Consider the following 15,340-nt stretch of genomic DNA (forward strand, 5'->3'; position numbering starts at 1 on the left):
ATTACAGCAATGAGGAATAGCTTACATTTCTGCAATTTTATATCGATAAATTCAAAGCTATTCACTTGAAGGACTGCAATTTGCTAGTAAAGACAAATGCAGATATACAAGTTGCTGTATGCAATGATGTGGGTGGCCAAATACAAATGGGGCTGGACAATCTGTGAGCCAGCGAGCCATGTGAATTTCGCATTTAAGTCTAAGCATCCATTTCAAATAGCACTGAGAAACAGTTATTAAGTCTAAGCACCCATTTTAAAACGGTTAGCTTTCAATAACTGTGTGACTCGCTTTTTGACTCGCAGTCATGGCTTGAAGGACTTGCACGGCTCGCTGGCTCGCACATTGTCCTAACTCAATACAAATTTATTCAAACAGGTACAAAGGAAACTTCAGGACAGCTATTTTAAAGCTATAGCATTCAGTGGTTGCCTCATGCCTAACAGATAATCAAACTCTTTTTTTTTTTCTCCCTCCTCCTCCCCCCAGTCTGGTCACGGGTTAGAACAACAATCTCACTGTAGCTTTGGCTATCCTTTAAGAATGCATAGCCTAAGCATAGCATACTTGACGAAGCAAATGTTATACTCAAGCTAGCGGGATATTTATTACAATTTCCCTGATGTGTGTGCTTTTTCGCGATTTTAGATTAGAGCATGCACATTGAGATGAAATCTTGTCCATGAAGACCAAGGAATATAGCAACCTCTGTTATATGAATGAATAGTCGTATCATGCATCCCTTGGTTCTAAGGAAGACTAAGTGTTGTTTATTGCATTCTCAGAAACGTTCACAGCCCAGATATTGAGGCAGGACGTGAAGGCATTCCCACCAATGAGTTTTTAGTTGTTGGACGATATTTACTACACAAGAAAATAGAACTCAGACATATGAAAAAGTAGGCCAGCGGAAAAAAGGGTGGCAAGGGAGTGTGTAATAATGTAATGCAATTTAATAGTCCAGTGTTAAGCGAACAAAGTTTCCCCATTTAAAGTGGTTTTAAAAGTAAAAACGCAAGGATTCTTGGATTCATCCGCTAAATAATTATGGGTTATCAGCCAAGCTTGTTCTGTCAAGATGCCAGAAATTTTCTTTTATAAGGGCTAAGTCGGGATCCATGAATTAAAGCAAAGGAAATCCAACAATTAAACCAGCTTGGTCAGTATGGAGCAAGGGTGGCATAGTTGGTTAGTCTGCGGCCTTGGTGCAAGAGGTCCTGAGTTAGATCCCCGGATCTCACATCCTTGTTTCGACTTCTTTCCTTTCAGTGTAGCCTAAGTAGCTTTAAATACCCTTAAAACGGAGCGCTGATGGAAAGAGGGGGGTAAAATGAGTGCACCGTTGGCTTCCTGGGAGAATACTCTCTAGAGAGTTAAGGAACCTCCGACGTTAAATAAGGTGTACCTTTACATTTACCTAAATTCCTTATTATATGGCAAAAAAATCGTGAGGGGAAGTCTACTTAATAGCCAAAGGCTAATAAACTTATCGAGATATTATTGAGATGTGATACCTCTCTGGACGATGGAGCGGTTTTCTATTGAGTGTTGAAAGTAATTAGGTAATTGCTTTGGTTTTGCTTTACTTCACTCAGTAATTGGTTCAAAGTTCTCTCACCATTTTTTCAACCATTCAGAAGGGAAACCAAATCCAATAGTGTCTTGTGCGTGCACATTTTCCCACGCTTTGTGTCGGCTACGTGTAATTACTTCGAGTTTTGATTGGTTTACTGGATTGTTTCTGTCCTTTTTGATTGGCCAAAGTAATTACTTTGCTTTTGGTTTTACGACACTGGATTGAAACTTGCTCTTTAAGGCTTTGGCCAGGTATCACTTCTCAATCAAGTGATACAAAACAGGACGAAATAGCGAGAGTTTTTTCAAGAAGTTACGCATTCGGCAGAGAAAGCGATAGATGATGATGAATAAACTTGTGGCCCTCGCTCAGTGCAAGCCACAATACCAGGAACTCAGTACCCTCCTCTTTTCGAATGGTGTGCAGGATCTTTAATATACCACAGAGTTTTTGAACAAAAAGGGTTGTGAGACTCGGACTATGGTTCATCATCCTTATCCAAGAAGACTTGAAAGTCTAACCATTTGCGGATGTAATTACAAAGGCAGCGCTTTCTCCTCAGTTATTTAAAGACCCTGAGTGTGGGTGCGGCCGGAGGCGAACTCATGACCTCCCGCATGGCGGCCCGACGCTCAACCTACTGAGTAACCGGTGCAGGTTTATTTAGCCAAATTCAAGTGGATTCAAAAGGCTTCAAAAGTTAAAGGTCTCAAAATGTTAGCAGGAAAAGAACAATGTGATCACGTTTTAATGATCAAGCGAGTTTAGGGAATGAAAGAACCAATCTCGTGCATCAAAACTTCCCGCACAGTAGTCCAATGCTTAGCAAGTAGGGCCAACCGGTCGGTTTAGCGAGCGTATAAGCTGAGAGATACTGTAAGGTATTTTATGTGCATTTAGGACTATTATGTAAAAAGGACAGTACAATAATACATACTTAATTGACCGCTCCCCATAGGGGCTTTTCAGGGCCAATGAAACACAATCAACAGAACACAACAACAACAACTGTTAAGAATCCCAACTGGCCAGAGGCAAACCAGCCAGCTATTTACAAGTGCAGCTGGAAGTTGAACCAGGGACTACCAGGAACAAATTCAACAAGTGGTCAGAGCGGGTCTTGAACCCGGGATCTCCGGAACTCAAGGCAAGCGCCCTAACCACTGGGCCACACTGCCTTATGCCCAGAAATACCCCTAATTAGATGCATGCCCAATTTTGACATTCAACATGAAGTGTCCCATTAAGTCTAAGCCTTAGCTACCCATTTCCAACAATGAGAAAGAAGGAAGAGCAACGGGAGACTGAAGCCGCCTTTACACTAGTACAAAAATCTGGCATGGCATCTTGATACCGTACCGATTTTTTTCGGGTGCGGCACGGTAAATTTTTCCGTGGGGATTTGGGCAGGATCATGTATGACTGTGTAGCCCAATCCTGCAGTGGCAGTCTCTGTTGCAGGTGGGGCAGACGTGCCTTTGGAATCACGTGCAGAGGCTGCGCATTCTTTCCTCTCCGCTCTCTTGCATGTAGCTTGGACTCTAGTGTTTGCTTCTGCCTTTGAAACCCCCACTTTGACACTTTGCCGCCATGTTTCTCGGTGTTTGGCGATGTCCTCCCATGCACTTGTGTCGATTAGTGCAGATCGCAAGTCTCACTTGATGACGTCCTTGTAGCGCAGCAGCGGTCGACCCACGTGACAGACGCCCTGCCACAGTTCTCCATAAAGGATTTCTCTTGGCAGGTGATCAGGCTCCATGGGATGTACATGGCCGAGCCATCGAAGGCGTCACTGAATGACTTGTTGCATGCGTGGGACAGCTTGTCTATGAGATGTTGGAGGCCCTCCTTGCTGTGGGATATTAAAGCAGCGTCGTCTGCAAACAGCAACTCCTGTACAAGCACCACATAAGCTTTGGTTTTGGCGTGGAGTCTGTCGATGTTCAAGACCTTCTGTACAGTCTACAAAGGCATACTGGAGCAGCATCGAGGAGAAAATCCTCAACAGGGTTGGAGCAAGGACACAGCCCTGCTTGACTCCACTGCTGACTGGGAAGGCATTGGAGGTGGCCCCATAGAAGCAGACTGTACTCTGCATGCCCTGGTGAAAGGAGGTGATGATCGCCAGGAGCATTGGAGGGCAGCCAATCTTCTGGAGGGTCTTGAAGAGCCTGCTTCTGCTCACCAAGTCAAAAGCTTTGGTGAGGTCCACAAAGGCGAGGAACAATGGCTGCTGCTGCTCTCGACACTTCTCTTGCAGCTGACGGAGGGAGAAGATCATGTCCAGTTTGGACCTCCCAGCTCTGAAGCCGCACTGTGATTCGGGGTAGACTTGCGAAGCGAGGCCCTGCAGGCGGGTCAAGGTGACCCGAGCAAAGACTTTGCAAATGATGCTCAGAAGAGAGATAACGCAATAGTTGGTGCAATCACTACGGACACCCTTGTTCTTGTACAGGGTGACTATGTTGGCATCTCTCATGTCTTGGGGGATGTGACCTTGCTCGCAGCATAGGTATAGGAGCTCATGAAGCAGTTGCAGGATGGTTTGCTTCCCATGCTTTAAAACTTTCGGCGGGATACCGTCCTTCCCCGGTGCCTTGCCGCAGGCGAGACCGCCGATGGCTATGCTGAGCCCTTCCAGTGTCGTCATGTTGTCAAGCTCCTCTATGACTGGCAACCCAGGCAGGGCATTGAGGGCAGTGTCTGTGACGATGTTCTGGGTTGAGTAGAGCTCGAGATAATGCTCCACCCAACACTGCAGCTGCATGCCCTGATCAGTGATGACCTCACCAGTCTTTGATTTGAGCGGGGCTGTTTTGACGCTCCTAGGGGTGGTGGCAGTTTTGATGCCCTCATACATCCCCTTTGCGTGGCCACAGTTCGCTGCTAGCTGGATTTTGTTGCATAGGTTTTGCCAGTACTCGGCACAGAGGGCACAGCGGGGGGCGAGCTGCTGGGCCTTGCTCCTAGCTGCTCGAAGGGTGTCGCATGTGCTTGGGGAAGGGTTCTGCTTGTGAGCCAGCATCGCTTTCCTCTTGGCTTCTGTGACTGGCTGCATTTCTTCCCAGCAAGCCTCAAACCAGCCTGCGAGGGCTTCTCCCACCGTCGGACGAGACCCCTGGCGCTCCTTCTTATGCCAATCAGTCGGAGCTTAGAACCGGTAAACTGCCTCGTCACATGTTGTGCTGGAGTCTTGCAACACGCTGGAGTGCCCTTTCCAGTTTGCGCTAAGGCCTGGGCGGGAAGATAAGGAGACGCTGGGCTGCCCATACGATAGTGTCCCCCTCTCGGTGTCACTGGCTGTGTCCAAGGGAAAGGAAGAACCAATATGACTTGGGGCTAGTTCCACTGCAGAAGCTGCAGGAAGGAAGTGCTGAGCACCTGCCATCTGCCTTTGGGGCTCCACTCCGGATTTGGCCTCAATGTTTACTCCTGAAGCCTTCCTGAGGTCAGGGATAGCCACAAGGCAGTGGAGGTTTAAAATCAGGGTTTACCTTCCCCTAGATGGGCTGCCTTCACAGGCTAAGAGCCCCATCTACCCTGGGCAACTGGTTTTAAGGCGCCAGTGGCGCCAGTGGCCTTCAGCCCTTCTCCTGTCGGTGGTGCCAGTTCTGCCGCGGAGGCCAGAAGTTGGACTTAGCTGACAGAGGCTCTTAGAGTCGCACTCCATTGGGAGCATTTTGAGAGGTTGTGAGAGCCCAGCCTCACAACCCACTCCCCGGCTATAACAGCCTTACGGAAAAGCCTTACAGAACCCCTGAATGCAGTTGATAAACAGGAAAATGTACTTCTTTTACTGCTTGACAGCCGATTTTGACACGGTTGACCACAACATCTTGCTAGCTCGACTACCCACTGGTTATGGGATCAGGGGAAACGTCCTCCATTGGTTTGCGTCTTAACGACCGCAGACAGTTCATTCAAGTAGAAGGCACTAGGTCGTCCTCTATGGGGCTGCAATATGGAGTGCCACAGGGATCTGTGCTAGGGCCAATTTTGTACACTCTTTACACTGCTCCACTCGGCGAAATCATTCAAAAGCATGGGCTCCTCTTCCACATCCAAGCCTTTTTTAAGCAAATAACCTACAATATTCAGGTGGTAAAAACACAACACTCTGGTGAGTACCCTCTGTTTGACACAGTGTGATCCCCCCCTTTGAAAAATCCTGGCTACACCCATGTGATGAAGTATCTGATGCTCTGGCAAAGAGTCTTGTGCTAAGGAAATCTATTCATGGATGTCATGTAATAAACTAAAACTCAATCGTGATAAGACTGAGTTCCTAGTAATAGTAATACATGCCAAACATCGCACGCGTCCGCTGATAGTTGGCATTACAATCGCTGATGTTAGAATAACTTCAATGTCAGCTAGGAACATAGGTGTAGCCTTTAACGATGTTTTAGATCTTGAACAGCATGCTTTCTTTCATATACGTAATTCATCTAAGATTAGGAATTGCCTTACTCAGAAGGACACCAAAACATTAATGCATTTATTTATTACATATATTACCGGTAAAGCGCATTAGATCATATATCCATGTATTTTGCACTATATAAATGATAGTAAGGTTAAAGCTAAGTTAAACTAGATAACTGTCATAGACCATTTTCGAATTCTCACGGCTGGACTGGATCTAGCATGGAATGGAGGCTAACGCGGGCAAATCTTTTCAAATGCAAATTAATTTGCCCACATTAGCCTCCATTTCATGCTAGATCCAGTCCAACCGTTAGAATACGAAACTGGCCTATTCATTTTTATTATTTTTTATTTTATTAGCTTTGCCCTGAAGAAATAAAGAAAAAAATAAATTGAAGATATACAAATACTGAAAATACAAAGATAACAACACACCAATAGTAACTTAAATTGGGCAGGGACACCGCAACAGCTAGAGCCAATTACTGCGGACCCACATATTCACTGCTAGTTGGACTGCCGCAATACTCATTAGAAAAGCTTCAGCGTGTGCATAATCCTACGGCACATCTAGGTCTTTCGTACTCACAACTATGACAAAATTACACAGGTCCTAATAGACCTTCACTGGCTACCTGTAAAGCAACGGTTATCCTTCCAAGACATTACTACTTACTTATAAGGCCTTGAATGCTATAGCTCCTCAATACATACCCGGTATCTGATTTCTTAGTACATTATACACCAGCTAGTCTGACGTTCATCCGGAAAAAAGCTCTTACAAGTCCCCAGTTATAAACTTACAACTTAGTGAAGCAGGTCGTTTTCCCCTTTTGCGCCACATTTGTAGAATAAACCTCCAGATGCCATACGTCAGTCACCATCGTTAGCAACATTCAAATCCAGACTCAAGACGCATCTATTTAACTAGGCCTTTAATTTATGACTTTTTAATTATTTAATTATTCACTTTTATTCTGTATATAGTGTAAAGCACTCTGAACTCTAGAACAGGCGCTATATAAGACTTGTATTATTATTATTCTTTAAATTTATTTTTTACTCTTTTGAACAGGTTCTTCGGGAACCGAAGGAGTTCTTCCTGGCTTTGCTTCAGACGTTTGTTGATTTGCTAACCAAATGATCCTCAAATGTAAGTTCATCACAGCTGTGACCAAGGCATTCGCGTTTGTTGTTAATGGTGATTATTCATCTTGCGTTACCATGGTTATTTTGTTTTATTCCTTGGTGGTTCAATTTTCGTGCGCTTTCTCGTTTAGCTCACATGGCCTTACTAATCCTGTTTAACCGGTTTTAGGGGGAGTCTCTGGAGATCGTTACCCAGGCCCCACTCTGTCTCTTCACAGCCCAACCTCAACTTGCAGATCAGGTAAGCATGAGTATTATTTGCACATGACGTCACTGTGCTATCTCAAAGTAATCCCATGGGGATTGAGGCATATTCTTCAGCAAGTAGTTCTTTCAGGCGGTTTAAATAATAAATAATTATTTATTATTTAAATAAAGAAATAAATATTGCTAGTTCTAATCACCCTTACTTGCAGGAAAATGTTGCAAGAAATGTATTAAAGTGCGTGCAGCACGAGCAGCACGATTCATTTATTCTAATTTAATCAATAATATTATTGCTTTCTGGCATCATTGCCTTAGCGGTCATCGTTTCTTAAATTCATTAAGGATGGTGCCTACTATTGTTATTGCGCATGCATTCTGCGCATCTCCAGATACTCTGATTTCCTATCTGCGATGCTTACTAATGCAGGGATATTTTTGCGCGGTTTAAAACCATGCAGAGGAAGTAGATCTTAGTAAGTACTCTTGGTATCCAAAAAGAAAATTGGGCGTAACCATGCATTCTTTAGACATAATTGAGCTTCAATTTGAGAAAGAACGCCATACATTGCTTTGTATTTTAGAGCTTTATACAAATTTTCATGAATTATCTTTGAAAAATGCGTGGTTACCCCCAATTTTCTTTTTGGATTTCAATAGCACTTCGGAAGATCCACCTTTCCTGCATAATCATAAATCGGGGCAAAAATACTTTTGAATTAGAAGGCAGCGTCCTTAAATTGAACAAATGGGAAGAACGAAATTTAGACAGACGCGCAAATCCAGCGTTCCATGTAAAGCACATTTACTTTTTTACAGGTTGCTTAGAGAATATTGAAGTAATAGAGCTTTTTTCTGTATCTTCAGGTTCCTGGTCTTGGCCATTATCCCCAACATCATAAAATCTATGAGTTCTTGAAATGATGCAGCCATTAAATCTGCTGTACAAGTTGTTCATATTCTTTCTGCTAATGAGGTAAGGCGGTCAGATTGTTCATATTCAGCAAATTGGTGATCACATAGTTTTCTTTCATAATGGCAGCCAACTAAACTATTCTTTTGTTTTGATGGTACAAGCCTTTTTAGCCTCGCTACGGTGAGCAAATTTCAAAAGAATAGCTGTGTCAAAATGAGGGCAGTAGGCCTAATTAACATAAATGCAAAAGAATGTAATGAAATGAATTAACTGCGAGGATCATAGCTTCACTTAATGTAAAGGTGGTAGCCATTTATGAAAGTGATCTATAAAAAGACTGTTGCGATGACATCGGATCACCCCTAGCTGAGGAAGACACTAGACACCAATGTGGAAACTTTGGGTCTTTGAATTGTAACTTTTTAAGGTTCATTCAAATTTCTCCACACCAAAGCAACTTCAAACTATGTGTTTTTGTCAACGTGGTTGAAATTTGAACCTTGAAGTTTTGTTCATATTCTTTTTGGTAATTAGGTGAGCCTGACGAAGTGTCACTTTCTTTTTGCCTGTTTCGTTGAAAATAAGCCACTTTCAAAAATACCATAATACTCTTTGTGTGCCCTCCAAAAATTATGCATAAGCATTGTTTTTATTTTCTCTTGGGACTTACAATGATCCCAAGAGAAAATAAAAACAATGCGTGTACAAAATTTTGGAGAGCAAACAAAGAGTATTATGGTATTTTTGAAAATGGCCTATAGATTAGAAACATGTTCCCTCGGATTTTCCATGTATGCGCGAGTCATCAGAGGTGAATGCTTCAACCAGCTTAAAATTCACTATATCTTTCATCACAACTCATTACTGGGTTGCCAGTATGGCAATCCCAGTCGGAAAGTGGGTGGGATTTGTTTGTTTTATTTTATTATTTTTTTTCCGTGTCGGTAAAGTCTTGCCTGTCACTCCCCTGGTAAGTGGTGTCTTTGTGCATAGAGCCTTCTGCGCGTATTTTCTTAGTATCGCGAGGGTAGTGGAAATGCGTAGATTTCTCTGGTGGACACAGAAGAATCATTAACTTAGCCTGCAATGGCGTCGAAAGTCATGTAACGCGAATGGCGTTTTAGTGGATCCTTAAACAAAATATACCCTTATGGAGCTCAATAATGGAAAGTCAGTTGGATAAACTAGGCAGGCGGTGAAAAACCAACACCTGGAATCTCAAAAGCGACGAGTAATGGACTTCGACAACAATCTATAGCCCGTCGAGCCGAAATCAAAGTGAGCTGTATTTCTAAAATAAGTTTTACCAAGTGTGCTGTTATGTTGAACACTGAAACCAAATGGAAAATTCTCTGGTAACTTATGGGTTCAACAAAGACAGAGAACGAATCGAACTCCTTACGAGGATCTGTGATCAACTCTGCACAGTCTTTAGGTAAAAAAAATAACTGGAAATGTGACAGCCAAGAATTATTTGAAAGAAAGCTTGTCGTGTATTTTGTGCTTCATTATTCAAGGAAAAGGTTCTTCATGTAAACGGTTTGATCCTGAAATTTAGTTTGTTGCAATATTGCGCATATTTGACACGATTTAGGGGTTTTTGCCTCTATTAAATAGCAAATATGTTTTTTGTTTAAAAAAATTGTTCGCTGGAAAAGGTGGCCTTTATGAATTCATCATGTTTTATGATATGCGAGCTTAACTGGATATTTTTTATGGCAATAGTAAAGCATTTTCTTGTCAAAATGAGGTTAGCGTCTTTCTGGTGTGTTAAGTGAATTAAATCGTGAGTTTGTATTTGCCGTCTGCCGCGTAACCTTGATTTCCACTCTCAAAATTACCTCTAGAACCTACTTTTTGCGTAGAATAAGCTTTTAGAATGATGTTCTTGTTTTGCATAAAGCAAGCTAACAAAAATCTATACCTTGCTGAGTTCGCATTTGTTAGCGTTAATAGTATTTTCGGTCTGATGCTTCTGTTTTGTGAGGGGTATATTGTTTTGGACTCCCATCCAGAAACTAACCCCGCCGGACAGGGATTATCTTCAGTGAACTTTGGTATTACAAAGCTGTCAGATGCTCAGAGGGCGCGCTTAAACTTGTGGTGAAAAGAAGTTGTGAGGGAACTTGAAAATTATCAACATGTCAGCCCAGAAGCCAATGTTTGTCGCTTCTCTTTTATTTGTTATTCTTCAGAGACTGGAATGCTGTAGTTCAATACCACACAATTCAGTACCTTCTGATTTTCTGTAACACGTACCACAGGCAACCCAGTGTATGCTTCACGGAAGCATCTCGTTGATTGATAAAGCATAGCTACAATACAGCCACGTAATGAAATTCACGCTACTTGGTGTAGCATTGTGACGCGTTGTGGCTTATATGCTTAGCACCATGAAGCCCTTGTTATTCAGCTGTACTTGACAACATTTTTTAGATCTGTGCTCGGAGCATATGGGACAAGTTGGCGACTGTATTAGTCACGTGATCAAGGCTATGGATACCAGACGCGGTGTAGTGGGGCGGCTTGTGAAGCACTTTATAAAATGTTTGAAAAGAACCATACAGAGCTCGTATCACAGGTATTTATTTTTATTTTTGAAGATCAGTCCCTTATCGATGATACAGCTACTATACAAAGGCTAGTGAAAATAAGAGAAATGGACAAGATATATAGGATATTACATAGTGGCGAGAAGCGCTCACTCGTGAGATATTAGGGAGCTTAAGCACGCGACGCTTTTGAGATGCGGACGGCAACCGGAAGTGAGCTGTTTTCCCTTTTAACTTGTCTTCACAAGACCACATTTACGTTGCTAAGTATCTTTTCTCCATTAGAGATAATTAGTATGAAAATCTGGGACGCAAAATGTTCTCTTCCGGTTGCCGTCCGCGTCTCAAAAACGTGCGTGCTTAAGCTCCCTATTGTTCTTGCCACGAGAACATAAAATTCATATCTTCGAGATAATGTGTAATTTTCTTCTTCTTATATGAAATAAATCTGATACAGGGTTAAGTTTGAAAAAGCAGGCTTCAATACAAATACTGGGTTTCAATTCAAACAAAAAAGGCGGGAAAAAATGGCGGGAATCGTTACGTCGTTGCTCAATATGACCACTCGCGTTATTGGTTCTACGAGTGTTTTAGTTCCCGGTAAAGCACTCCCGTCCATATAATAAAGACTTATACGATACCAAGAGAAAATGGTAATATTTAACACCGAGTAAATAAGTGTATAAGAAGAGAGGTTAAGCAACGTGTCTACGGTAATATACCACTTTCGTAATATACCACTTTCGATATTTGTCCTGTAATTAGACAATTTGCGAGATCTACTAGGACATCGAGCAGCAGTGCTATTACTTATATTCCTAACCGATGTAGAACTGTTACCTATCAACGTTCATTTTTCATACGCGCGTGCCGCGCATGGAATGTTCTTCCCGCTGAGCTACGCACAAGGCACATCTCTCTAGCTTCATTTAAAAGTTTATTACTTCAATATTATAAAAAGGCTCTGAACTTGTACGACATTGACGACATTAGAACCTGGAGAACAATCTGTCCTAGGTGTAACACAGCAAGGTCTCTCCTATGCCCGCTAACGTGCTGCTTCTAGCAATTTGGACTTCCGCTTTGTTTCCTCTCAAGTTTCATGCTTACATATTAGTAGCTTTAATTATTAAGTATTTTTATATAAATAATTAACGAGGGATCCACTGTAATTGGCTATGCTGTAGTGGTCTCCCCGCCTAATAATTTTTTTTTTCTTTTCTCCTTGTATTATTTTTTCTATTTTTACGTATATATTTATATTGTATTCCAGTTAGGCGAAGCTAAATAAATAAATAAATATTAAAATTCAGCTTGATAGGGAGGCTTAGGACACAAACAAAAGAATTGAGATCATTCAGTTTCCTTTGTTTGTGTCCTCTAGGCCTGGCTGCCAAGCTGAATTTTAATATATCGAAAGTGGTCTATTGGCAAAAGTCAATGACATTTTGATTTCGTTTAATTTCGTTCCTGTCAGCCACAGATATCGAACAACTCGCAATATAGTCAAGCTTGTTCTGGGAGGCAAGGCAATTGGCGATTACGTTAGCGATGCAACTCTACTGCTTTCTCGTTTTCAGGCTCTCCAATTTGAGCTGGTCCAGTATCTTCTTGGTCTGTTGAACGGAACATTGAAAGTGGAGAACCAAGCAGCGACGAAGGCGCAGATTGTCAAAGCTCTGAAGGCCATGTTACGAGATCTGACGCATGGAATGGAGGTAAAAAGACGATTATTAGAGACCGTAAGCAAAGACGACAACGACGGCTTCGAGAACGTCATTTGAAAATATTACTGTGCTTTTCTAATCACTTAGCGCTTAGTTTACGTTGTTCGGCGCGTAAATTGTACAACGAAACTGCTCACGTTCCCCACGTGACCTTCACGTCGTGAAGTGCAATTAACAAACAGATTGCGTATTGCCGTGCGTCTGTTCAGTAATAGATCACAGATGACGTCAAAATGTGTTAAGAACAAGAACGTATCGCATAATGTCACTAATGTTCTTACCACACATTTGTTTTATGTAATACAGAATCAAAAGTTTTTGATGATGACGTCAGCTATGCATCTGTCCTCTAATAGATCATAGGTGGGAACGAATCAAAATGCGTGCATTATTATATGAAGGCTGATGGAGCCACCTTAAATTAGTCAATTTTTTCAATAGCATCTAGAGCGCAAATGTAAAAATGGCGGCAATTATATCATTTTGTTATACTTATGTTAATCAAACTTATTGGCCTTGTTACCATGTTTAAAATTGAAAAAAATCAGCGGCCAAACGAGTTCAGTGAGGTTAATTAGCACAAAGTTAAAAGGATATCATACTAGTTGGCATTTTTTTAATTAGTTGTATTCTGTTCATTCGCAGAAAAACAAAATTCTAGAAGCTTCTTCAGTGTGGGCCTCCTACAGAGACCAGAAACATGATCTCTTCATTTCGGACAAACCCGCTGTGGCCGGCTACCTGACGGGTACTGCAGGTGTGGCTGGATACCTTACAATGGGTTCCTCCAATCCCAGCACCATATCCAACGTGCCTCCACCAGTGGACAGAGAAAACGCGGTTGAGAACCACAGTTAATCGAGACATGAAGTTGGATAATTGTGGAAATGGGTGTGGTTTGGGTGACTCGGGCTGGTTCGCCTGTGCGAAGGTTTAGCACTATTCGTTGTAGCTATTATCACTGGCGTGAAAACAAATGGTATTTTTAGTTGGAAGAAGTTAAAGTGCATATCACCTCAACACTCTTTTCCACTTTATACATGCTCTGAAATCGTCCCAAATACATCGTTTTGTTTTCAGAACCTTTTGATTGAAATTTCAATTTTTTTATTGGCTTGGAAAAGACTGAAAAAGTGGCCTCACTTTGATCCATAACCGAGCAATGAAGGGGAATGGGTTCGATACCGGGTTGACGTCACAAATTAATTTGCATCGCTGTTTTAAATAATTATCTCAATGCAAAGCAGTCTGTGACGTCAACTCGGTATTGGACCCATTCCCCTTCATTGCTCGGTTATTGATCAAAGTATGATCACTTTCCCCGTCTTTCAAAGCCAATGAATAAGTGAAATTTCAAGCAAAAGGTTCAGAAAACAACACGATGTATTTGGGACGATTTCGGAGAATAAAGTGGAAAAGTGTGTTGAGGTGATAGGCACTTTAAGACTAGGGTTGCATCTTTACCTTCTTTACGATACATTAGTGTACATATCTCGATTCAAGGGCTGCGATACGTGGACAACTTAGACTTCTTTCAAACAATGACTTCCTTGTAGCAATAAGAGTCTGAACCTACATGTTACAGTGTTCGCCATCTTGTCTGCGTATTAAGTATCGCTAAACAAAGGCTATATGCACAGCTTGTTTCAGAGATAAGTCTTAATGAAAGAGCTTTGTCTAAAATGTGGAGGAAGAATATTTTGTTGTTGTATCGCAGTATCGTATTCAAACGGTATTGATTTTGTATTATGGGAAGAAATATCACAATGCACGATACCTTGATAAATCATTAGTTTATCACATCTTTCATTTTCAAATTACAGAAATTTAGTTTATAACTTCTAAATACCAATCGGCAGGTAGGGTTTCTTGGCTTTGCCATTTGCTTTTCTTGTGTAACGGAGTAATTTAAATTTTTCTCAAACGGGAACTTGTCCTGCCCGAGTTTCAAATTGGTATGAATGACCTTTCACTTGGCCTTAGTCTTGATGCAAAATTCGCTTACAAGCAAGACGAAACAAAATCCGGAATAATGTTGGCTTGTTTTATCTATGAGGATAGTATATTCGGCAATTAAGATGTAAAATTGTTTTCTTTAATCCAAGCTATCGTTACTATCGTAATAAATCCTTTTGAGTCGCTCCAAAAGAGCTATTAGTGATGCAAAGTTCATTAGCAAAAACATTTTATTGTTTACTATTTCTTGATCATGTTAACTTGTTACGGTAATTTTAGAGAATTTCCTCTGTCACTCGGACGATTACCGGAACAATTCCATAATCTACGAATGTACATCGACAAACTGATAAAGACCGTCCGTTTACGATTCCACAATATTTGCTAGAGACAATATACGTAATTCGTTGGAGTTTTTCCTCAAATCGCCTTACTTTGGTACGTAAGTCAATGAACTTTTTTTCAGTTAATACGAGAATTAGTAGTGACTTGATCTTATTCCGTAATTCTAACAAGAATTTGTCTCTGGTGGCGAGACTGTAAAAACGCAATGATGTTTTTTATATGAAATAGGTCGACAGATGAGGAAAAAATTATATTTTGTAAAATGACAATAAAAATTGAAACACTTGAAAACTGTCGTTTCTGCTTTTTGAGACCTGGGGGAGGGGGGCTGGTGTCATGAAGGAGGAAACCGGGAAAGCCTGGAACCAAGGCGAGAACCTTTTTACTCCAGTGTTTCTCAGGATGCATTGTGGGGCTAATAGAGAAGTACTTTCGGGAATGGCGGATTCTGAAGACAGGATTCCAACTCAGAATCTTAGCAGTCTGT

General features: G+C 41.6%; 1 protein-coding gene across 5 annotated transcripts in view; it reads left to right on the top strand.

Moving 5' to 3' along the window:
• The window catches only part of LOC137984865 (dnaJ homolog subfamily C member 13-like), a 38,747-nt gene extending 23,611 nt beyond the window's left edge, over window positions 1-15,136 (top strand). For all 5 annotated transcript variants that reach the window (XM_068832185.1, XM_068832183.1, XM_068832184.1 and 2 more), the window contains 6 exons: window positions 7,080-7,157; window positions 7,323-7,394; window positions 8,225-8,333; window positions 10,710-10,854; window positions 12,406-12,543; window positions 13,198-15,136. In XM_068832185.1, the coding sequence (XP_068688286.1) occupies window positions 10,819-10,854; window positions 12,406-12,543; window positions 13,198-13,410 (387 nt within the window). In that variant the 5' untranslated portion in view covers window positions 7,080-7,157; window positions 7,323-7,394; window positions 8,225-8,333; window positions 10,710-10,818 and the 3' untranslated portion in view covers window positions 13,411-15,136. The remainder of the gene's footprint in view (window positions 1-7,079; window positions 7,158-7,322; window positions 7,395-8,224; window positions 8,334-10,709; window positions 10,855-12,405; window positions 12,544-13,197) is intronic.
• The last annotated feature ends 204 nt before the right edge of the window (window positions 15,137-15,340 follow it).

The sequence above is a fragment of the Montipora foliosa genome, chromosome 14 (assembly GCF_036669935.1).
Source record: "Montipora foliosa isolate CH-2021 chromosome 14, ASM3666993v2, whole genome shotgun sequence".
In the NCBI taxonomy this organism is placed as follows: domain Eukaryota; kingdom Metazoa; phylum Cnidaria; class Anthozoa; order Scleractinia; family Acroporidae; genus Montipora; species Montipora foliosa.